Source organism: Camelus dromedarius, chromosome 16 (genome assembly GCF_036321535.1).
Source record: "Camelus dromedarius isolate mCamDro1 chromosome 16, mCamDro1.pat, whole genome shotgun sequence".
Lineage (NCBI taxonomy): Eukaryota > Metazoa > Chordata > Mammalia > Artiodactyla > Camelidae > Camelus > Camelus dromedarius.
Window position 1 is genome coordinate 57110914 of NC_087451.1, and position 23269 is coordinate 57134182.

Consider the following 23269-nt stretch of genomic DNA (forward strand, 5'->3'; position numbering starts at 1 on the left):
TAGTGTCACTGTTAACCCTGTGGATCTGGCACTTACTTCAGAGGTCACTAATGTGGTTGAAACCTCCAGTTCTGCAGGAGGCCCCATCTCAGCCTCCAGAGAGCCCTGAGGAGGTGGAACCGTCTCCAGTCCAGGAGGAAGCTGCGTCTCAGCCTCCAGAGAGCCCCGAGGAAGTGCAACCTTCACTTGTGCAGGAGGCCCAGGCTCAGCCTGCAGAGCATCCTGAGGAGGCGGAACCTCCTCCATTCCCTCAGGAGGCCCAGGCTCAGCCTGCAGAGCGCCCTGAGTATGACTCTGCCCCACTCCAGCAAGAGGCCCCAATGCAAGTTCCAGGGTTCCCTGGTGAGAATGTACCTCAGTTTCCAGTGAGTGATGAGGCAGCAGCTCGACCTGGAAGTAAGTATCCAGCTCACTCCAACCCATCCAGTGTTAGGCTTAAACCGGTGGATTTGGAACTTACGGTCACTCCAGAGCCTGCTAAGGAAGGCGAGTTTACCACAGCCCAGCAGGAGGCCCTGCCTCAGCCTCTTGAGTATTCTGTGGAGGCAGAACCTTCTCCAACCCCACAGGATGCCACAGGTCCACCTCCAGAGCCTCCTGAGGAAGCTGAGCCTTCTCCGGGTGGAGAGGGACAACTGGCTCAGCCTTATGAGCCTAATGGGGAAGTTGTACCCTTTTCAACCCAGCAGGAGAGCCCAGCTCAGCCCACAGAGCATCCTGAGGTGGTGAAACCAGCCACCCAGCAGGAGAGCCCAGCTCAGTCTCCAGCAGAGATAGAGCCTTCCGCAACCCAGCAGGAAAGCACAGCTCAGCGTCCAGAGTCTCCTGCTGAGGTCGAACCCTCGCCAGCTCATTCTCAAGAGCCTGATGTGACAGCAGCTTCTCCGCCAGGCCAGGATCAAGCTCAGTCTCTGCAGCAGCCCAGTGTCACTGTGAAACCTGTGGACCTTGCACTCACCATAACTCCAGGGCCCACAGGTGAAGCTGAACCTTCTCTGCCCCAACAAGAGGCCTCAGCTCAGTCTGCAGAGTTCCCTGAGCAGTTGGAACCATTATTGGTCCAGCAGGAGGCTCCAGATCAGCCTCCAGCCCCCTCGGGAAGTGGTGAACCTTCTCCAGTCCAGCTTGAGCCCCCAGCTCAGCCTCCAGAGACCTCTACAGCTGCCACAGCTCAACCTCCAATCCATAACGAGGTGACGTTCTCACCTGCAGGTCCAGGTGAAGCTCAGCGTCCAGTGATGCCTGGTACCACAGGTGAACCCCTGGATCTGGCAGTTGTCATCACTCCAGAGCCTGCTAAGGAGGCTGAAAGTTCTCCAGAGCAGCAGGAGGGTTCTGCTTATTTTCCCATTTCCCCCGAGCAGGCTGAATTTTCTCCAGTTCAGTCCAAGCCTCTGTCTCCATCTCCAGAGCCCCCTGGGAAGATTGACTCTTTTCCAGGCCAACAAGAGGCCACAGCTCAGACTGCAGGTCCCCCTGAGGGGGTGGGGCTTTCTTCGGTCCAGGAGGAGGCCCTGGCTCAGCCTCCAGAGCCACCTAAGGAGGCTGAGATGACAGTTGGAACACCAGGACAGAATCAAGCTCAGCATTCCAGCTCGCCCAGTGTCACTGATAAACCTTTGGACCTGGGGCTTACCGTGACTCCAGGGCCTCTTACAGCGGCTGGACACTCTGCATCCCTGCAGCAGACATCTCATCCAACATACATGGAGGTGACACCTCCACAGGCAGAGCAGGTACTGGCTCAGCATCCATCCATGACTGAGTTCACAGTTCAACCTCTGGATCTGGAAGTTACACTAAGTCCAGAACCTAATACAGAGGCTCAACCTTCTCCAGCCATGCAAGGGACCCCAACTTGGCCTCCAGAGCCCCATCAGCCTTCATTGTATCAGGAGGTGACAGTTCCCACACCAGACCAGGATCACCTTGAGCATCTAATGTCATCTAGTGTCACAGATAAACCTTTGGATCTGGAGCTTACCGTGACTTCAGAACCTACTACAGAAGCTGAACATTCCACATCTCCTCCTCCAGAACACCCTGAGGTGACACTCTCCCCTTCAAGCATCACTCCAGTCACAGTTCACACTGTGGACCTGGAAGTTACTGTAACTGGAGCATCCAGTGTGGATGTTGAACCTTCTCCGACCAAGCAAGAGACCCCAACTCAGCCTCCAGAGCCACCAAAGGAGGTTGTCGTTCAATATCCACCCCATCAGGAGGTGACCATTCCAACTCCAAGTAAGGGTCATGGTCAGCACACAACACCATCCAGTGTCACACCTCATCATGTAGACCTGGAGCTAACCATGACTTCAGAACCTGCTATGGAGGCTCAACATTCTACAGTCCTCCGGAAGACTACAGCTCCTTCTCCTGAGGTGGCACTTGCACACCCAGACCTGACTCGAGTCACAGTTCCACCTGTAGACCAGGAATTTACCACAACTCGGCACCCAGGGTCACTGAAGACACCTGCTTCGACTGAGCCTTCAGTGGTACAGTCTGTAACATACACCTCAGAAAAGGAGCAACCGGAACAGAGCGCTCCCACAAGCGTGAACATCTGTCAGCTCTGCACCTGCAGTAATGAGACCTTGTCCTGCGTTGGTCTCAGCCCAAAGGAGAGGCTCCGCAGAGTGCCCGTGCCAGAGCCCAACAGCTACAATGGCACCTTCACTGTCCTGTAAGAATTGCTTTTCCTCGTTTGTTCTCTGCATCCTGCCTGACCTGGCAGCCTTTGGGGTCTTCCTGGGTCTTCCTCATGTCCCCAGCTCATGTTGACTGACTGCTTTTACATTCTTTTTGTCTTATAAGTGATTTCTTATCTTCATTTGCTTTCTTACTATCATTCCTTCTTCTCCCGTCTTTTACTTATAATTGCTCTTATTCTTTTTCCTTCTCTATTTTTTAGTTTCTCCATTATTTAGTTTCTTAACATCTTCTCTTCTCCCGGTTTTGCTCCATCCTCGTTGCAGCAACACGTCCCTCTCCCCACCTCATTGGTGGTAATACAACAAAGTGGTTAAGAGTAGAGATTCTGGAGTCAGACTACCTGGGTTTGAATCCAGGTCTGCCATTTGTTAGCTTTGTGACTCAGTTTCCTCATCTGGAAAGTAGGGATTATCATAGTCACCATCTCGTAGGATTATTGTGAGATTTAGATGAGTTAATGCATGTAAAGCTCTTATATCAGTGCCTAGCATATATTTGAGTGTTAGCCATTATTTTTAGTCAACCCCCTCAGTTATATTGATTACTTACCTTTGCCCCCAGGATTTCTATATATAGCACCCATTTTAAGCCCAACCCAAGGCTAAGTACTGTGGGAGCCACAGAAGTATGGCATTGTCTCCAGAACATCACAGTGATAGGTGGGAAGAATGAGACTACACCTTAAAAGGGAGGTGATGTGTAATTATTAAAAGATACAGAGAGGTGCTGAAATTAACCAGAACCTGGAATCACTGGGGTGTGGAGGTCAGGGGAAACTGCATGGATTAGCTAAAACTGTCACTGGAATGTAAAGACTGGCTGTGATTTGTTAGAGTGAAAATAGGGAGTACAGTCGAGGGAAAGGTGTGGCTGCAGGAATCAGGATTTAAGAGATCAGTCTAGCTGTGAAGAACTGGGTTAAGCACCAATGAAAGATATGCTATGAAAAACCTTGACTGTTAAAAATGGGGGTTTCAAAAATATGGTATAAGACGTGGGGAGCCATTGAAAGTTTTCAAGGAAAAGTGAGAAATGATGAAAACAAGAAGCTTATTTTAGATTCCATATGTAGTGTGATCTAGAGAGGAAGGTTGGATTCAGGGAGACCAAACAGAATGCTGTAGCAAAACCTAGGAGGAAAGCGAGAATGGGCTGGATTAGCGTGGTTGTGACAGTAGTAGAAGAGAGATCCTGAGAGCACGACAAAGGGAAACCGACAAGGTTTAGTAACTGCCTAGAGTCAGGGGATGAGGGGTACAAGAGAGAAAAATCAAGTATGTTGATGAGAACGATGGTGGTACAACAGGTGGAAATACATTTGGGAAGGAGAGCCAGTTTGAGGGAACTGGATTCAGTTTTATTGATGAACATAAAGCAACCAGAAGGCTTCTGTTTGAGTGGAAATGTCCCGTAGGCAGGTGGCCAGACAGGTATCTGTTTTGACTTATTTTTCTGATCCCCCTGAAAAATGTGCATATAAGCTAAATCGTTGCTGAGGGAAGAGGACAAAGCTAAAGTTAAAGATTCAACGCCATCCACAGTCAGTGGTTGAAACTGAACCTCAGGCATTTAACAGCTTATTTTAAATGTGTAAAGTCATGGATACATTGTTACTGTTTAAAAGAAAATGTCATAGAAGTATATACAGGATAAAATGTGAAATTCTCTCCCCACATCCCTCCCACCCATAAGATAACTATGTTACTATTTTGATGTGTGTCCTTCCTTCCAGTCTCTTTCCTTTGCATTTTTTCCCCTAATGAGGTAATAATTTTACTCCTCGTTCAGCGATCTGTGCTTTTCCTTTTGCAATATGTCTGAGAGAGAGTTTTCCATATTAGTCTCTAATTTCTAACTGCCCCTATCCTTCCAATACCTGGAGAGAGTTAGAGGGCACTGAGCCAAAGCTTTGGTGTTACCTGGCATAAGATTTCTTTACTTGCTGATAATGATACATTCTTGCCAGTTTTATCATTGATTTGTAGGAGTCGTTTTAGACACATAAGTGACTTTGGGAGAAAAAAGACTTAACATTCAAAACAATTGGCAATATATATCCAAGAAATTGGACAGATAGGAAGGTCAGGTTCTGAGGAGATGCCTCATTGCTTGTGCCAGTAGCGTCACATTATATCTTTATTATATCTTTAGGAATTGTGCCCACTGGGAAGCTGAGAAGCTGTGGGAGTTAGAAAGCTGGTCTTTTCTGCATTTGAGTATTCCCCACAAGGTTGCTATGATTGTCTCACTTACTCTGCTCATTCTCTTCCTACCTATTTAAGGATATGAACTGTGTTTCTTCACAGAGATTTCCAAGGAAACTCTATTTCTTACATTGATGAAAATACATGGAAGCCTTACCGGTGGACTGAGAAACTGTGAGTATATTCTCTCTAAATATGCATACAAAACACTAATTGCCTTGTCAGATTCTTCTTGGTCCAGAATTCCAAGGTCTACAGCCGTGTTAAAAAGGTATTTCCCCCTTCACATTCCAAACCAACCTATTGATTGAAATTCTGTGTTTATTTAAAAAATTAAACTTGGCAGGCCCTCATTCAAATAAGCAAGAACCAATTTAAACTTATTTTCCATTATACCAGTAATGCATGATTATATCCTCCATATAGGAAAATGAAATAACAGGTTTAGTGAAAACCCTCCTTGTGCCTTAATCCCCCACCCACACAATTTTGAGTTTAGTAAAACAGTCCTTCCAGACTCTTTTCCATGTATTTGACTACATACATATTTACAGATAACAATAAGTTAGTTGTGTGACTTTATTATACCTTTTTACATAAGTGGTAAAATCTTGCAACTTGATTCTTTAATGTCACGATACGTCTTAGATTTCTTTACTTCCCAGTACATAGAGGGTTGCCCCATTCATTTAAACTCCTGCATAATATTCCATAGTATGGACATATCAGTTTAATAATGCCCGTATTGAAAGGTGTTTAGATTATGTCCAGTTTTCTTGTTACAAACACTGCTGCAATGAACATCCTTGTACATGCATCTTCGTGAGCCTGTGAGGTATTTCTGTAGAATAGATACCTAGAAATGGGATTGTTGGGGTGAAGACTACGTAGATATAAATTTCTAATTGCCCTCAAGCAACTTGTGCCAGTTTGCAATCCAGTCAGCACTCTCTGACAGCCTTTACTTCCCCACAGCCTTCCACTGCTGGATATTCTCCATATTTTTGGCTGATCTGAAGGGTGAATAAAAGGGGTTCCATCTGAATTTGAATTTTTCTGAGTGCCTGTGAATTTAAATATTTTATATGTGTGCTGAGCATTTGTATTTCATCTCTGAATTATCTGTCCTTTACTCATTTTTCTATTTTTTTATACTGATTTGTAGACAAGTCAGGTTAGATAAAATAAGTGATCTTAGGGGAAAAGCTATATTCAAAGCAGTTAACTGGCATTTTTCATGGCAGTTTGTATTATTCAACTTGAATAGACAAATCATAAATAAAACTCCCAAATTACATTGTTGATAAGACGTTCTACATCTTTTTGCATTGTCTTCAAAAATATCCAAAGTATTGTCATATCTACCTGTAATCAGTATAAAAATTAATGAGTCTCCATAGTTTTTGTCCGTACTGTTTGAAATCTCAATTTTGTTGCTAAATTTTATTTGTATTTAGCTTTCTTAAAATTTACAGTTGAAAAGTTGTATCACATACTCAAATTGTTGCAAACACACTTAAAGTTTTCCAGTAATTACATTGAGTATGTTTTTACATTTTAATTTTAAAAATTAAATTAAATTAGAATTCAACTCCTTAGGCACATTAGCCACTCAAGGACTCAGTAGCCACATGTTGCTAGAAATGCAGCACTACATGCTACATGCAAGAATAAAATAAATTTACAAAATATTGTTGAATGAAAGAACATAGAGAATAATACACAAATGATTCCACTCACATAAAGTTCAAGAGGCAAGAATAAATTATATTCTTTGTGGCTGATGTATAAAAGGCAAAACTACATGTGAAAAAGGAGGAAAGTAGTATTAAAGTCAGGATAGTGGTTCCCTCTAGGGAGAGGGCTGTAATTGGAAAGGAGCACAGCGGGGGCTCCGGGGGCGCTGGCTGTGTTCTTTCTTGACGTGAATGGTGTTACATGCGGATTTCTAATTATTAAAGTGAACAGGTATGTATATTTTATATACGTTTTAATTTTGGAAAAAAAAAAATTTCAGTGGGGAAAAAAATCAGAAGACTTCATTTCCAGCCCTAATATACTCTGTCTGGGACTTCCAGGTACGGTTTGGGAAAAGAGAGAAAGGAATGGCAGCTCTGCAGCATCAGTGCTGCCCAGAGCTGGGTTCTAACCAAGGACTTGTGATCAGAAGAATAGGCATTAAATACATGATTTGCTGAGGAACAGTGGATAGGGGTGCGTGTGTGCGCGTGCGTGTGCGTGTGCGTGATGAAAAGACATGGACACAAAGGAAGATGTGAGAAGAAATGATTAAATGAAACCAGAGTGGAGATCACCATGTCTAAAATAAGAATTAGGGTATTTAGGTGACACCATTACCCAGATTTCCCCTACATATGGGAGTTAGTCCTATGTAGTAAATAATTGTAGTTGTTTTGCATTTTGATCCAAAAATAACCTTTTCATTTTTCAGAATTCTCAGAGATAATTCTTTGACTGAGTTACATAAGGATTCATTTAAAGGCTTGCTAGTCCTCCGGTATTTGTAAGTTAATTAGTTAATCATTTATTTACGAGTTCTTAGTTATATTATCGATAAAGTAATTAAGGGGTTTAAATTAAATAACCTCTACAGTTTTTTTGAGCAATAAAATTCTGTAATTCTCTAGGTCTGTAGGGCCCCAGCCCATCTCTAGCATCAAATACCTCCTATTCATTTTTAACTTTTAAATTTATATAGACAAGATATAGATAGAAAAACACCTTTTAGTTGTAGAGGAAAAGTGGTAATGTGGTCTGAGCAATTATAGACACCCATATGAACCTTATTATGTAAGTGTTCATATACCATCCACTTACATTTAGTTTATGGCCCGCAGATCAGATCCATCCCATGATGTGTATCTGCACAGCACACAAGTTAAGGATGATGTTTAAAGGGCTGTAAGTGGGAAAACGGAGGGAAAAAACAAAGGAAAACACACAGAAGAGACTGTGTGTGGCCTGCACAGCCTCACGGACTCACTGTGTGGCCTTCACAGAAAAGGTGTGAAAAAGGTGCTTTAGTAGAATGAGAGGAATTAAAGCTCAGATTATCACCTACAGGACCAGAAAATATAGAACACTTACATTAATATGAATGCCATTAACTCATAATTTTAATCTAAATTAAATTCACGTTTAAACGTTAAATATTAAAGTAGATGAGTTATGTAAACAGTATTGTCCAGAACGTATCAAGTTACCAAGAGAACAGACTGGTGTTAAGGATTCAGTGCAGGAACTGTTATACCAATATTAAAAATGTTTAAGGTGATGGTTAAAGTGGTATAGTTATAATTGTTTACACCAAATAAGCATATTAGAAGTGTCCCTAACTTTACTAATTACAAAATGAAAAACTCTGCAGTGTCATTATACAAGGAAAGAAATGCTTGCATAGTAGTTTTGTTAATTTAGCGATAAGGAGATGCTGTGTTCTCTGCTATAAAAGATCAATTTTTATCTTTTGTCTGTGGCATCCAGAGCTGTGTATGTCATTAATCCTTACTAAGCTAACTAATGATGCTCTTTGGCAAAGAGATTCTTCTTGCAAATATAGAAGGCTGAGGGAAGTGGGCATAAGGAGCCTCACATGACCCTAAAAATAGTCCTTTTAACTATCAAACCATCCAAGCCTTAAGGGGCAACCACTTTTGTATTAGTCTTCTTGGGTCTCTCTGTCATCTGGGCTCCAAACCTTAGAAACACAGTTTGGAGAAAAATGAGATAACTGCTCAATGGATTAGGCCATTAATTACTTCTACTATGAAATACCCTCTTAGCAGATTATTTCATGTTAGCATAAGTTATTCTCACTCATTTAAAAAAAACGTCAATCAGTAAAAAAGAATATGCCAAGCAGTGTGCCTAGTGTTGTAAACACAATGATAGGTAAACAGTTCCTTCTAGGAAATCCTGATCTTACAGGGAAAAAAAAACATAAGCTCAAACCGTCATGCAGAAACACTAAGTGGATGACAGAGTGCTGTAGAGGCATAGAAAACGGAGTGTTTCTTCTAAAACAGTCGTTTTCTTCCTCCTTTTCACTCCCCAGCTAATTGTTTATTTTAAAAACTATCTGACTTTGTGTCCATGCATTGGCTTTAAACATGATAGACAACGCACGAGTGGGTCTAGTCCATACATTCAAGGAGTTTATACTCAGAGGAAATGGGCTGCAAAAATAGCTATATAAGAAAAAAAGTGGAGAGGGGCAATGAGAGCTCTAAGTTGGTTTTGGAGCTCAGAAGAGGGAAGACTCCAAACTGGATCAGGGAAAATGTTAGAGCAGTGCTGTTTGAACAGGACCTTAAAGGGCCACTGTATGTCATCAGATATCTTGGGAAGAGTAAATTTGCAAAAAGAAGGTAGGAGAGAGGCAAAACACAGGAAACATGCTTTGAGTACCTACAGAGTACAAGTAAGAAGAGTAGGAGATTAGGGCCAGGTCATCTAGGGCTTTAAGGCCACGCCAAGGGTAACACGCCAGGCTGCCCCGTTCCCACAGTAGTGCTCTCAGACAGACTCGAGCCTGCAGCAGAATCAGTCACTTGGAGGGCTTGTTAAAGCACAAGTTCTGCCCCACAATTACTGATTCAGTTGGTCCAGAGTAGAGCTGAGCATTTCTTCAGTAAGTTCACAAGTGATGGTGGTATTTGAGAACCACGTCTGGAGAGTTAATCTGGTGACTGTACAGGATGGCTGAGAAAGGAAGAGACTACAGGTGCAAACACCAGTCAGAAGACAGTTACACCCACCCAGGAGAAAGGAGAGACTGAGTTAGAATCAGTGGAAGTAAGATAGCCAGCTATAGTCAAGTGTGGGTGTTTCAAATAAAAGTCAGTATTTTAGTATAATACTCAATTAGTTCAAATTACCCATTAATAAGAGGAGCAATCCCTTTCAAGTCGTGTGAAAGCCTATCTTTTATTCTGGTATTGAGTTGGCATAGAAAAACAGAATTAAACTGAGAGTTGTGTAAATAGGAAAGTATTGCTTTTCATATTAAACATTATAATTATATATCGAGGTAAAAACTTCGAGCTTATAATCTAGAATTTGTTGAGACCACAAAAGTTTATCTAATCAATTCTTCTGCTCTGAGGAAAGATTACCTCCAAAATCTACCCAGATCTATACAGGTGTATGTTTTATTAGTGAACATCATGAAAGTGAGACTCTTAAGACAGGTGAGGGCAGGGTTAGGGGCTCTGGAAGGTTTAAATAACAATTCATAAGGTTTAGAGGTTATATAGAAGCTGCTTATTCATTGTTACTATTCTAACCTCTAGTAGTTATTCCTACTAATTAGATATCTAGTAGCTAACTGAGGCAATATTTTCCTTTTCCTAGAGATTTATCTTGCAATAAAATACAGTTTATTGAAAGCGGTACATTTGAATCACTACCTTTTCTGCAGTTTGTGTAAGTTACAAATATAACTTCATTATGTTTGGAATTTTTATAAGTTAATTTTTTATAAAATTAATTTGCTACTGATTTTGAAACATTAAAATTTTAGTGTAGAAAGCTACTAGAATTATGTAGCTAATCCTTTTTGTCTCTCGCAAAGATTTGCACTCAGATGACATTTGGCAATATCTGGAGACATTTTTGGTAATCAGAACTATAGTTACGCTGCTGCCATCTGGTGGACAGAGGCCAGAGATGCTGCTAAACCCCCTACAGGGTACTAGAGAGCCCCCCACAACAGAGTTGTCCGGCCTAAAATGTCAGTAATACTGCCCTTCGCTAGAGAAGAAAGGATCACTTATCACAAATATTTATTGAGGATTTACCGTTTTGTATCTAATGCACCATGTATATAATCATGAAACTATAAATCACAAGCAACTATTTTCCAGTGAGATTTCTTTAGTGTATGGAAGGGATAATGAGGTCATGTTTCATTGTATATAAACTAGAATTACTGCCAAAGGATAATGTTCTGAAAGAATATTTTTTTCTTCTTCTTTTGCTTGTGTCTTTTTTTTTTTTTTTTCTTTTTTGTAGCAATCTTGGTTGTAATTCAGTCACAGACCTGAGCTTTGGAACGTTCCGGGCCGCACATGGAATGCAGTTTCTACAGAAGGTGTAAGTGAAATAGATGAATACATGTAAAAAACTATGTTTTGGTTATTGGTAATTGGTTATCTGGGTGCAAGCTCACTGTGGATTCCAGAAATTATGTCTTGAGATCGATTCTTTTTTTTTTTTTCTTTCTTTTTTTTTTTTAAATGAGAAAACTAAGGTACAAAGAGGCCATGCGACTTGTCTAACTCATATATGGAGCACTTGGCTCTCCCTAGTACTGATGTTTGGCACGAGCAATAAAATAAAAGGCACCCAACAGAAACACTCAAATTAGCATTGTCATGGAATCCCATTGTTGTTGCTCCAGTATGTGAATAGTACTTGAAATTCCACTTTTGAATTTAATCCCTGCTCATGTGCAAAATTCCTAAATACTTAAAACTTACGCAGCACAGAGCTGCAAAGAACTAAGTTTAGCCCAGAATTCTTCAGGGAGCAAAAGGTATGGGTGCCTTCTCAAGTATTAGCTTCTTTTAAATGGTAAAGCAGAAAGAATTCTTGAACATCCACCACTCTCCCCAACCACCCAAAACATTATTTTTCAAAAAGTCTGTATGTCTGAAGTGAATTATCTGTGGCCAATAGGAACCTTTGAAGTATGGATGTTTGTGTTAAGCTGTAGTGTGAAAAATATAAAGAAGATAGATTGCTATAGCTGAATTCTCTATACTTTCTTTTCTGACTACTTCTAATAAGAAGTGTGGGTTTTTCAGAACCTTGAAAATTCTGTGATTTCTCCATGTCACAAGCAGATCACAGCAGGTAGGTTCAGTGGTCTGCAGAGGATTTTAAACTCAAGGTGAAGAGTCTCCTCTAAATCAGGCTTTGGAAAAGACTCTTCTGTTTGTCTTGTGGTTCAGAAATCCAGTTTCACACAGATTTCTTTGGGTTAATGAAGGTGTCGAGGGTGCATCTGGAGCTGAACTAACAGTTCTGCAGATGCCCACCAGTGGCAGCCTCCCTCCCCTCCTCATTAGTTTGCTGGTATCTAACTTGTGGAAAGAGAACAAAGGGTCATTTTTTCTCTTGCCAGCGCACTGGAGAGGGGGCTCATTAGGTCCCTCCGCCAAGAGGTTTTAGTAGCATTGATACCATGTCTTAAACTCATGACCTTTCCTAAACATTTTGTAACACCGAAAGTCTCTTTTAGAATCTAAGTTTCCTTATGGTTATGTAGGCGAGCCAGGAGAAAAAGAATTGTGGAATCACAGTAGATAAAAATGAATGAATTTATTGGAAAACACTGAGTGCCATGTGCACTGTGTGTCTGCACTTCACTAAGTGCTGGTGTTACAGAGAAGAATAGGCCAAAGATTTTGTCCCCAAGAACCTTTCATACTGGAAGAAAAATGATGGTAAAACTTACGAGAGCCATGCTAGCATCTCTGCAGCAGGGCAGCCAAGTAGGGAGGCAAGGAAGTAGAAAATGAGTAGTGGGTTAGAAAAGATGGTCAAGCAAGAGGCACGAGCCTGATCTTGAATTTCTGTGTTCTTCTGAAATGGCAACAAAAGTTAATGAAAGAATCAGAGCTGCTGTTGGAAATAAATTAATAGCTTTCCTAAAATTCATTCACGGTTACTTTCAAAAGATTGTGAGAATACAGTGTGTGTTGGGGGCTGGGCTCCTCCTTTGTTTTGTGCCAAATCTGGAAAGTCTAAAATGTGCCACCCCTCAAGTTGTCATTTTGTTGCCTATTACATTACTGAGGTGTTTGTAAGTTCAAATAATTGTTTACCTCTGCATTAAATAAGTCTGGAAAAGGGCCCCAGCTGAGGTGGATTTATCATCAACTAAATGAAGCTGAAGCTGCAGGGCTCCCCACTTGCCTAGGTCCCTTCCAAGGTCTTGGCAGGGGTCCTAGCAATTTTAGTGTTCATAACTTTGCATGTTTTTATTAGACAGGATTTTTCCAAAGTAGGTGATGTTCAAGACCCACAAAGCCTGGGTTTCAGGTAATTATAACTCGGTTTCTTGAATGAAACCTCTATGTTATTGACAAACCCCAGGTGAACAAGTGAGAGGTGTGCCAGAGTCTATTTTGAATGTGAAGTCCACCTCAAAGATGAGTCAAGAGCTAATTAATAAAGCAGCGTTTTTAACTTTGTGTTTTGTTTTGGTGGTGGGAGGTAACTCTTATTTATTTATTCTCCGAGGAGATACTGGTACTGCTAAGTTTATTTTCTTCTTGTCCTTAATTTTTGTCACTTTGATTACTGTGTGACTTGGTGTGCTCCTCTTTGGGTGGATCCTGTGTGGAACTCTCTGTGCTTCCTTGACGTGGGTGACTGTCTCCTTTCCCAAGTTGGGGAAGGTTTTGGTTATTAGGATGTGGGCTGTGTTTGAAGGCTCCCACTGTCATGTAGAGCAAAGGTCTAGGACAAGCTAAAGCAATGCAGATCTCACTGTCCTGACAGAAGTTAATGTGTTTTTCTTAAATAAATTGCTCCCTAGATTGCCACAAGCCCATTGGTTAAATTTCCAGAGTTCTGAGAAAGTTGATTCTGACCATTTTTGCAAGTTTTTTTGTTGTTGTTTTATGGAGGGATGAATTTTCAGATGTCCTCACTCCACCGTTTTTACTGATTAGCCTGCAATATGGTTTAAAATCTCTAAAGCCTCAGTGACCAGAGGCTAATTAAATATTTAATCATGGGAGATAATTGAAAAGAAATAAAAGAGAAAGTGTGATTCTCATAGAGGCTCTCCCAGATTGGGAGATGAAATTTGAAAAGGTATTTCTATATTTAATGCCCTCAAAATTAAGGTTAAAGTAATAAGTTATTTTAAACACACTCCTTTTATCATTTTTTTTTTTTTTTTAAAATACAGGTTAAACACAGGATTTGGAGTCAGAACTGAGTTCAAATTCCAGCTCTGCTTCTTACTAGCTTGATGAGTTAGGACAAGTTATATAACTTCTCTGTGCCTTGGTTTCCTCATTTGTAAAGTGGGATAATAATATTATCTATCGCATAAGGTTACTGTGAGGATTAAATATTAAATGCTGATCATAGGTACCTGGCAATCCAAAAGGTGTTAGTTGTGATGATCTTTACTCTTTACAATATTCTGCAGAAGTACACTAATGATTCTTGAATAGAGTTAATTAACCTAAAGGCAAATTTTCTTCGTTTCTTTTGGGTTTTTAAAATTATTTTCTTTTTCTTGTTTGTTTCAAAGAATTGAGAAGAAAATCTATTCCAGCATTTTGGAATAAAAATTTGTTCAGAAAATGAATTTGTCACTTTGTTGATATATAAACAAAATAGTATTTATTCAACAAACATTTCTCAAGTACCTAATAAATACTAGGCACTGTGTCAGGCACGGAGATGACAATGACAATAAAGTATAGTCCTTGCTCTCATGGCGCTAACAATCCAGGAGACTGACAAGTAAGCAGGTGATCCCACACACAGTAGCAAAGGGTGTGATAGAAGAACACACATGGGAGTGTGCAGTGGGAGTGTGGGTCTCCCCAGTTCCTCTTGTATTTTTCTCTTCAGCTCCAGAAGCAAGGGATTGGTCCCACTTTTGTCTTTAACTGGGTAGTTTAAAACATGCAATTTAAAAAATTTCTAGAGATGAAAGAAAAATGCCTTCATTTATGGAGGACACTAGAAATAGTATTTCTTACAGAGGAAGGGCTTCCTACCAGCATAGTCCCTTCTAGGGCTTTTGACCTAAAAAGTTTTTTGGCATATGTTTTTCTTTGCTATCCACTTCCCCCTCTATTTTTTTCTCTTTCTATTCTCTACTTTATCATCTAGACACCTGGGTAGTTCCCAAATGAAGAGTGCTTTACAATTTCTAAGGGTGATTTATAGGTAAATTCAGAAAATGACTTTTTTTTTTTACTTTTAAGTTTCATACCAAAAAGACGAATATAAACTTTCATGGACATTACTGAAAATACAGATAATTTTACTGTCATTCTATTTTTCAGAATTCTCAGTCATAATCCTTTGACAACAGTTGAAGATTCTTATCTTTTTAAATTGCCAGCATTAAGATATTTGTAAGTATTGCAGCAGTCTTATGGCTCTTGAGTTGATTTCTGCTCTTTTTTACTTCATCAGAGATTGAGGATTTTGGCTAAGAAGTCATAATTTAAATTTTAACTGGGTTATTGAGGTAAGAGTTATTGGTAAAGAAAAGGATTAAGAAAGGATGTATATGGGTAAGACAGCCAGCAGAGGAAGAAAATTGTGTTGAAAAACACAGAGATCAGACACGTAAAAATAAGATTTATCCCAGAAAGCAAAATGGAATAAGGTGTACATTATTAAAAAAAAAAAAAAAGTAATCAAGAGAGGTGGATGCAGTTGAGATTGAGAGGTAGGATAATGGTAAAAAAAAGAAAAAAGAAAAAGATGGTCCTGTTCAGCACCAAGGTCAGTAATTTAATGATGCAAATACATTTAAATTTTTTCAATAAGAGCTCCCTGGGATTATTGTCTATGGCAAGTAAGAAGCCAGAATTGAAATAATCACATATTAATTATCTTCTTAAGTGTAGAATTTTTGTCTTTGGGTTTATATCATGCCTGTGTGGGCTTTTCCTTCAGAGACCTGGGAAAAACAGAAGTCTCACTTACAACAATTGAAAGAATCCTCATGATGAGCCTTGAATTAGAAAAACTGTAAGTTGATTTTTATTACATTTATTTTCAGTTAATTGTTTTTTTTAAGTTTTATTATTTCCTTAAGTCAAGTTTATTGTTGTATAAGTTTCATGATTTTCATATAGTAGAATTCACTCTTTTTATAGAGTTTGCTGGGTTTTGACAAATGTGTAGTTATATAGCCACCCCCACATCTGAGATATAGAAAACTTCTGCAGCCCCAAAAGTCACCTCATGTTCCTCTGAGGTCACTCCCCTCCTCCCACCACCAGCCCTGGCAACCAGCAGTCTGATTGTTGTCCTTATCACTTTGCCGTTTCCAGAATGCCTTGTAAGTTAAGTCATAGGGTATGTGGCCTTTTGTTCTTGGCTTCTTTCACTTAGCCAGTCTCTGGAGATCCATCCATGCTGTTGCACCTGTCCGTAGTTCATTTCTCTTTATTGCTGAGTAGTGGTCCAGTTGTGTGGATATACAGTTGTTTATGCATTCATCAGGGGATGAATATTTGAATTGTTTCTAGTTTTTTTGGCTAAGAATAAAGCCGCTAAAACCCCTCATGTATGTGTAAACATACATTCTGTGTGAATGTATGTTTTCATTTCTTTGGGACAAAATACCTAAGGATGGGATTGCTGCATCCTATGCTAAGTGCATGTTTAACTTTTTAAGAAACTGCTACACTGTTTTCTACAGTGACCGTACCATTTTGCATTCCCTTTAGCAGTGCAATAGAGTTGCAGTTGCTCCACAGCTTTACCTGATCCTTGTATTTCAGGTTTTAAGAAAAATTTTAATCTATTAGGTATGTATGTATACTTCCATTTGTCTTGGGTAAATACCTGCCAGTAGGATGGCTGGATCATTTGTAGGTGTATGTTTAAATTAAAAAACTATTTTCCATAATTGTCCAGCCATTTTACATCTCTACCAGCAGTGTACGAGAGTTCCATTTTCTTCACATTTTTGCCAACAGTTGCTATGATCATTATTTTTAACTTTAGATAGTTTAATAGTTACATAGTGGCATCTCAGTGTAGCATGCCTAGTGATTAATCATGTCAAACATCTTTTCATATGCTTCTTTTCCATCTGTGTATCTTTGAATTTTTTATCTATATTTTTGATTAAGTTTTGAGTGTTCTTTATACATTCTGGAAACAAATCCTTTATTCAATATGTAATTTGCTAAGTATTCTGTGATTTAACTTCATTCTCTCAAGAGTCTTTCACAGGGCTGAAATTCTTAAATGGTCATGTCTTATTTGTCTGTTTTTTTTTTTTAATGGATAATGCTTTTGGTGTTGTGTCTAAGAAATCTTGTTTAAGTCAAGGTCATAAAAAATTTCCCATTTCTCAAAGTTTTATACTTTTAGATTTTATGTAAAGATCTTTGAACCAATTTGAGTTCATTTATGTATATGGTTTGGATTGAATTTTTTTTTTATGTGGGTATTCAATTGTTTCAGCAAAATTTGTTCAAAAGACTATTCCTTCTCTACTCAACTGCCTTTGAAGCTAAAAGTCAATCTGTCCATATCGCTCTAGTTTTGGACTTTATATTTTGTTCCTTTGATCTTTTTGTCTATCTTCCCACTCATATCAGAATATCTTGAAAATGTAGCTTCGTAAGCCTTGAAATCAAGGTGGTGTTAGTTCTCCAACTTTGCTCTTTTTCATAGTTGTTTCAGTTATTCCAGCAATTTCCATGTGAAGTTTAGAATTAGCCTGTCACTTTCTATTGAAAAGCCTACTGGGATTTAGATCTGTAAATCAATTTGGGAAGAATTGACGTCTTAACAATATTGAATCATCTGACCCATGAACACGTTATACCTCTCCATTTACTTAGGTCTTCCTTAACTTTTCCCAGCAATATTTTGTAATTTTCAGTGTGCAGATGTTCTACATCTTTTGTCAGAGTTTTTCTTAAGTATTTTATACTTTTAATGCTACTGTAAGTAGTGTTTTAAAACTTTAATTTCTGATTATTTGTTGAGAGAAATTAGTTTTTGGTATATTGGTCTTGCAGTCTGCAAATTTAATAACTCATTTATTAGTTTCAGTAGTTTTTTTGTAGACCAACACTGTGTCACATCCAGTTATTATCATTAATCCTTTCATGTGGTTCTTTTCCTGGCCTCAAGTAACTCCTCACACACATGCACTGACCAGTACTTTGTTGAATACTCAAGAGATCCCTCTGCGTATCTCCAGAGTTCTTTGTCTGTGCACCTCTTTTTCTCTCTAGTGCTGTGCTTTGTGAACTCTAGTCACCTTGATTTTCCTGGACTCTTCCAATTCCTCAGTCAGGGAGTCCTCCAGTTTCTGTCTGAGTCTCTCCTCCCTGTACCATGACCTGGAAACTCTCTGAAAGAAGTAAACTAGGGGAGTCATAGGGATCACTTCATTTTTATTTCCCATCTCTTGGGGATGACTGAACTTTATTGCAAGAGGTCCAATTTCTTGAGAACTGTTGTTTCATATATTTAATCTTTTTTCCCCCCACATTGTTTCAGATAGGAGGTTAAATATTTCTGTTACTTCATCTGGGCCAGAAGTCAGTAACATTCTTAAATCTGTTTAGATACAGGGTCCAATCAAAGATTAGGTATTGCATGTCATGTCTTTGTTTCCTTTAACCTAGAACATTTCTCTACTGGTTTTTTGTCGTTGTTGTTGGTCTTCTACGACATTGGCATTTTTGCACAGCCTAAGCCAGTTTTTTAAAATTGCCCCACAATCTGAATTTGTCTATGTCTTAATTAGATTCAAAGCAAGCATTCTGAGGAAGAATAGATAGCCTGGTGATATATCCTTCCTACTTCATCACTTCAGGTTGCCTGATGCTAAGTTTGACCACTTGATTAAAGTGGTATCTTCGTATCTCTCCATTGTACAGTTATCTTTTCCCTTGGTAAGTAATAAATATTCTATGCGGTGATAGTTTGGAATCAGTGAAGATCCTACTTTCACTCTTCACCCAAGTCTGCATCAATGATAATTTCATTCTGAATTGAGTGTCACACTGGTAGTTGCAAAATGGCACTTCCCTAATTCTCTCTGTCCTTCTACATTATTAGCTGGCATTGTTCTGTAAAGAAGTGCTCCCCCGACTTTGAGTATTATTATGAACTCACATGCTTTTCTTTAATATAATTGTTTTACTTCATTGTTTTTCTCCTGAATGTTTAGGTTATCCAGAGTTGGTGAATGTGATCTGTTATTATTTAACCACACTGTTTTTTTAATCCCCAGAGTAATTTCTAATACATTTCCTACTCACAACTAGGAATTGAGAAAGGGACTCCAGAAGTTGGGGACTTACTCAGACTCTTCTTGGAAGTCTGCCCTCTTCCTGTGCACTCTCAACCCAAAGTGAGACTTTAGGGTTGGGAGGAGATACTTCTGAATTAAACTACAGATCAGTGTCACCCAACTCTAATCCCTGTCACCTTCTTCCTAGGCTCACCAACACCCACTGCCATCCTTACCCTTCTGTTGGACACTTCTGTCTCTGTATTTATTTACAACAGTTAAGAGCAGCAGTTGGCCAACTGGTGCCTGTCCAGTTCTCCAGGCCATGTGCCCTAATAACTCCTTTCTTCACTGCCCTGTGGTGGCCTTGGCCTGCCTCCCTACTCAAGTCACTCCTTTACCACTAATTTAATTCTGTTTCCATTTATAGAATCTTACCTAGCCGTCGGACCTGCTGCCTCTGCCAATTTAAAAATACTATTGAAGTTGTCTGCAAGACAGTCAAACTGCACTGTGACAGGGACTGCCTGACAGAGACCACACATTGTGGTGAGTCTGAATTGTCTGATAATAGATTTTTAATTTTTTTAATTTGTTTTTAATCAGTGATGATAAAATGTTTAAACAATTGATGTAATAGAATTATTTTCTTTATTTTTATTCATTCAGAGTTTCAATTCCCTAAATTTCTAAGACCCCCCTCCCTTGCTAAAAGTCAGATTCTCAGTTACATTACGAAACTCATAATACCTCAGTTACATTGTTAGCTTAGTAATGTAACTGATTCACATACATAGAGGAACAAGAGAAAGGCATGGAAGCAGGAAGGGAATTAACATTCACGGCCACATACTGTATACTGTGCTCTGTGTTGGATGCGTTATCCCCAAATGAGAACTTTTTCATACACTGCATCACAGTTTGTAAACCGATTTAATATCCATTAGGTCTCAAGTACCCTTTGTCTTTGGGGCAAGTGTAAATATGTTTTTGTTTATTTTGTTTACTTTTGCAGTTTTATAAAAGAATACAAGTGGTGGTGTTTTATGTTTTATTTGGAGCCTGAGAGTTTCTGGTTCCGTAACCAGAAGCTGCTACCTAGCCCTTCCAGTGGATGGGATGGCTCTTTTATTCTTAGACTGTCCAGCTCTGAATCTCAAGCATTTCTATACGCAAAACACTAAGATGCTTTCAAAGATTTTTGTATACATTAGATTTACTAGCACTTAACTTAATGACTTCCAAAATATGCTTTCATGCCCAGATAGCTTGAATACTGGTCCCTAAGAATGAGCTGGAGCACATTATAAATAATAACATTTTGCTACTGACAGAAAAACGTTCCTTATTTTCCAAACTTTTTTTTTTTTTTTTACTGATTATATTATTCCCTTCTCCCTCAGAAGTGGTCAGAACAGGCATTTTAAATCTCCTCTCACGGTGAGCAAAAGCAAGATCAGAGGCGTTAAGTACTGTGGCCTAGTGCCTAGATCTTCTGTGCCTGGTTTCGGGCTGTCTGTGACCTCTTGTTCCTCCTTTCTCATGAACCTTCACCTCTTCCTCTGACCCTCACCTCCTCCTCTGACCCTAACCACCGCCACCAAAAATACTTCTAATCCTGGAAGAGAGACCCAGCTGCACAGGGGTACACATGACCTTCAGAAAGTTGGAAGCTTTTTTTTTTTTTTTTTAATGTTTTTGTTTATTTTTAGAGGGGAAGTAATTAAGCTCCTCTATTTATTTTTAACGGACGTGCTGGTGATTGAACCCAGGACCTCATGTATGGTAAGCAGGCACTCTACCCCTGAGCTATACCCTCCACCCCAAGTCAGAAGCTCTTGATGGGTCCCCCAGGTAAGGCTGGGAATACTAGGAGTGAAATGAAATGAAACCAAAGTAGGCATTTGACAACAGTTGCTTTTTCCCATCCGCATTTTAGGACTTCAAGTATTCCATCGATTTGTTGAACATTCCACATTTGCATACAGCCTGGCAAATCTCTTACCCTGCACCCCAGATCTCTGCCCACATGTTAGTGGAGAGCCAGGGTGGACATGGTGTTTCTGTCTGTATAGAGCCTCCTGTCATGGGGACTGGGATATATGGGAGCAGGAACCAAGAAGTGGAATTGGGGGTAAGCAGAAAAGATCACATTGAAATGAGGACCTGTTAGCAGCGGGTGTTGTTGTGATCACCTGTGAGGGGAGCAGGACACGAGCACGAGCACACTGCGGAGGCGGAGAGCGGAAGCCTTGTACTCCTCTGCGTCTGAGGCAGGGCGGGGTAGGGTGTATGGAAGTGAGGAGTCACAGTGGGTCTGCAGAACATCCTGCTGAGTGGGGAACAGCTGTCTTCCAGCCTTGACTTCTCTTGAGTGCTGGGCAGTTGGCCCCTGGAAACCAGTGGAATAATCCTAAGCACTGTTACTCTGTTTCACACCATGGGATTTTCTGAGTAGATAGCCAGTTTTTCAAAATATATCTTTTTCACCTTCTGTTGTGAGGTTTCTTTTTCACTCTGTGAGTGGCACCCAGACGTTTGCTGATTTCTAATTTATTTGACTGGGATATGTGGCTGTGGATTGGCAAAAAGCTGTCCATCAGCCTTCAGTTATCAAAAAGACTCTTCTTTTTTGACAGGTGAAGAAGCAGCTGTAGGGAACATAGAAGGATCGTTCATGAAGGTGTTAGAAGCCCGGAAAAATAATACCAGCACCGAGCTGATTATTGAGTCAGAGAAGGCGTCCTCGGACAAACATGATGTCAGCTTCTCAGCCTTCGTCGATGAACAGCTAGACTTTAATGACGAAACTGATGTTATCAGTGCACTAAATTATGTACTGCCTTATTTCTCGGAGGGAAATCTAGAAGATTTAGAAACAGCATTTTTACCATTCATTAAACTTCTTTTTTTACATCTACAAGATGGAGATAAGCCCCTGGGTTATTTGGGAAAAAACACAAGGAACCGTTTTGTTAAACCTGAATCCAACAATTTACTTTATAAAAATAAACTGCAGACATTCTATCATCTGAAAAAATGGGCAGATTCAGAAATGCAAAAAAAAATTGATGAAGTTAAAAAGGAAAAAACTGCCAGGCATGTACATGCCGATCCTTTGGGTCACAAATTATGGCAGACCTTTCAAAAGGAATTGGACACTGCCCAACCACAGGAAAACAGCCCAGCAAAGACTGAGAGTGTAGGGGAAAGGCTGCAGGGAGTGGACTGGGTCCTCAAGGACCCAGATGTCATCATCAAAGAAAGTGTCAATGAACTGAAGCATTGGGGGAAACAGAATGCCCAGCCAGCTGCGGAGAACACTGCCAAGGAAGAGGCGCTCAGGAGGCTGGCCCCAGGAGCCAGGGGGCAGCTTCACATTTTGCGGAGGCCCCGGAAGTTAGTGGGAAGCTCTTTCAACACAAAACCTTCGTTTATAAATGAAGATAAAGCAGCAGTCTCTTCTTTCCTGCCTCCTGCCTCCACTCCTCCTAAATCTGAGGTTAAACAGGAATCAAAAGACTTATCCTACACTATTTTAGAAGATGCAGAAAGTATAGTTAGAAATATGGAAGCTTCTAAACCAACCTCGCGTCCCAGAAAAAAACACATGTTCCTTGGTCCTCGCTCTCGTGCGATGCACAGAGCATTCCAGGCTGAAAGGAATCACCATTTGAAAAGGGAAGAGCTACTCAGAATATCTGCAGGCGGGCCTCCATCCTCTGCAGTGAGGAGCCTCATAAATCCTCCTTCACGAGAAGCTATTTCTTCAGAGGAACAACTGAATTCTCAGGAAAATCCTCTGGAAGAATTTTCTCCTTCAGACCCTCTTGTAGGAAAGGCGACTCTGCCAGAAGAAGCTATGTCTGAAGTCGCTGCCCGTACGGATGTTCCCAGCACATATTCTGTTACTGCAGGCAACTTTATGCCAACTGTTGAACACACGGACGAAACACAACAGGAATACCACAACGTGGGTACTGAATTACCCTCTAAACCCACCGGCTTCACTTCCCCAGGGCCTTCATCCTTGGGTGATCAGTTTGAAATCCAGGTAAACCAGCAGCTACGGTCCATCATCCCGAATGATTATATGAGAAGCCTTATTTCACACATGATCCGGACTCTGAAACTGGACTGCACTGAGATGCACGTGAAGCTGTCCTGTGCCAAGTTCTTCACCAGAACAGGCCTCCTGATAAAGCTGCTCAGTGAACAGCAAAAAGCAAAGATGTCCAAGGCAGAGGGGAATACCGACCTATGGAAAGCTGAGAACTATATCAGTGAGAGCACAGAAGACCGGAGTGAACAGACAAGGATGGAGTCAAATGAGGTGAGGACAATGCCTGAA

At 40.3% G+C, this 23269-nt stretch overlaps 2 protein-coding genes across 2 annotated transcripts in view; one reads left to right on the forward strand and one right to left on the reverse strand.

Moving 5' to 3' along the window:
* The window catches only part of LOC135318451 (cartilage-associated protein-like), a 117982-nt gene that overhangs the window by 39917 nt on the left and 54796 nt on the right, over positions 1 to 23269 (reverse strand). The window lies entirely within an intron of this gene.
* LOC105097752 (leucine-rich repeat-containing protein 37A3) overlaps positions 1 to 23269 on the forward strand; it is a 36484-nt gene that overhangs the window by 7876 nt on the left and 5339 nt on the right. Inside the window, exons 4-11 of the mRNA XM_031469568.2 lie at positions 42 to 2689; positions 5025 to 5096; positions 10296 to 10367; positions 10956 to 11036; positions 14984 to 15055; positions 15606 to 15680; positions 19349 to 19467; positions 21558 to 23251. Of these exons, the coding sequence (XP_031325428.2) occupies positions 42 to 2689; positions 5025 to 5096; positions 10296 to 10367; positions 10956 to 11036; positions 14984 to 15055; positions 15606 to 15680; positions 19349 to 19467; positions 21558 to 23251 (4833 nt within the window). The remainder of the gene's footprint in view (positions 1 to 41; positions 2690 to 5024; positions 5097 to 10295; positions 10368 to 10955; positions 11037 to 14983; positions 15056 to 15605; positions 15681 to 19348; positions 19468 to 21557; positions 23252 to 23269) is intronic.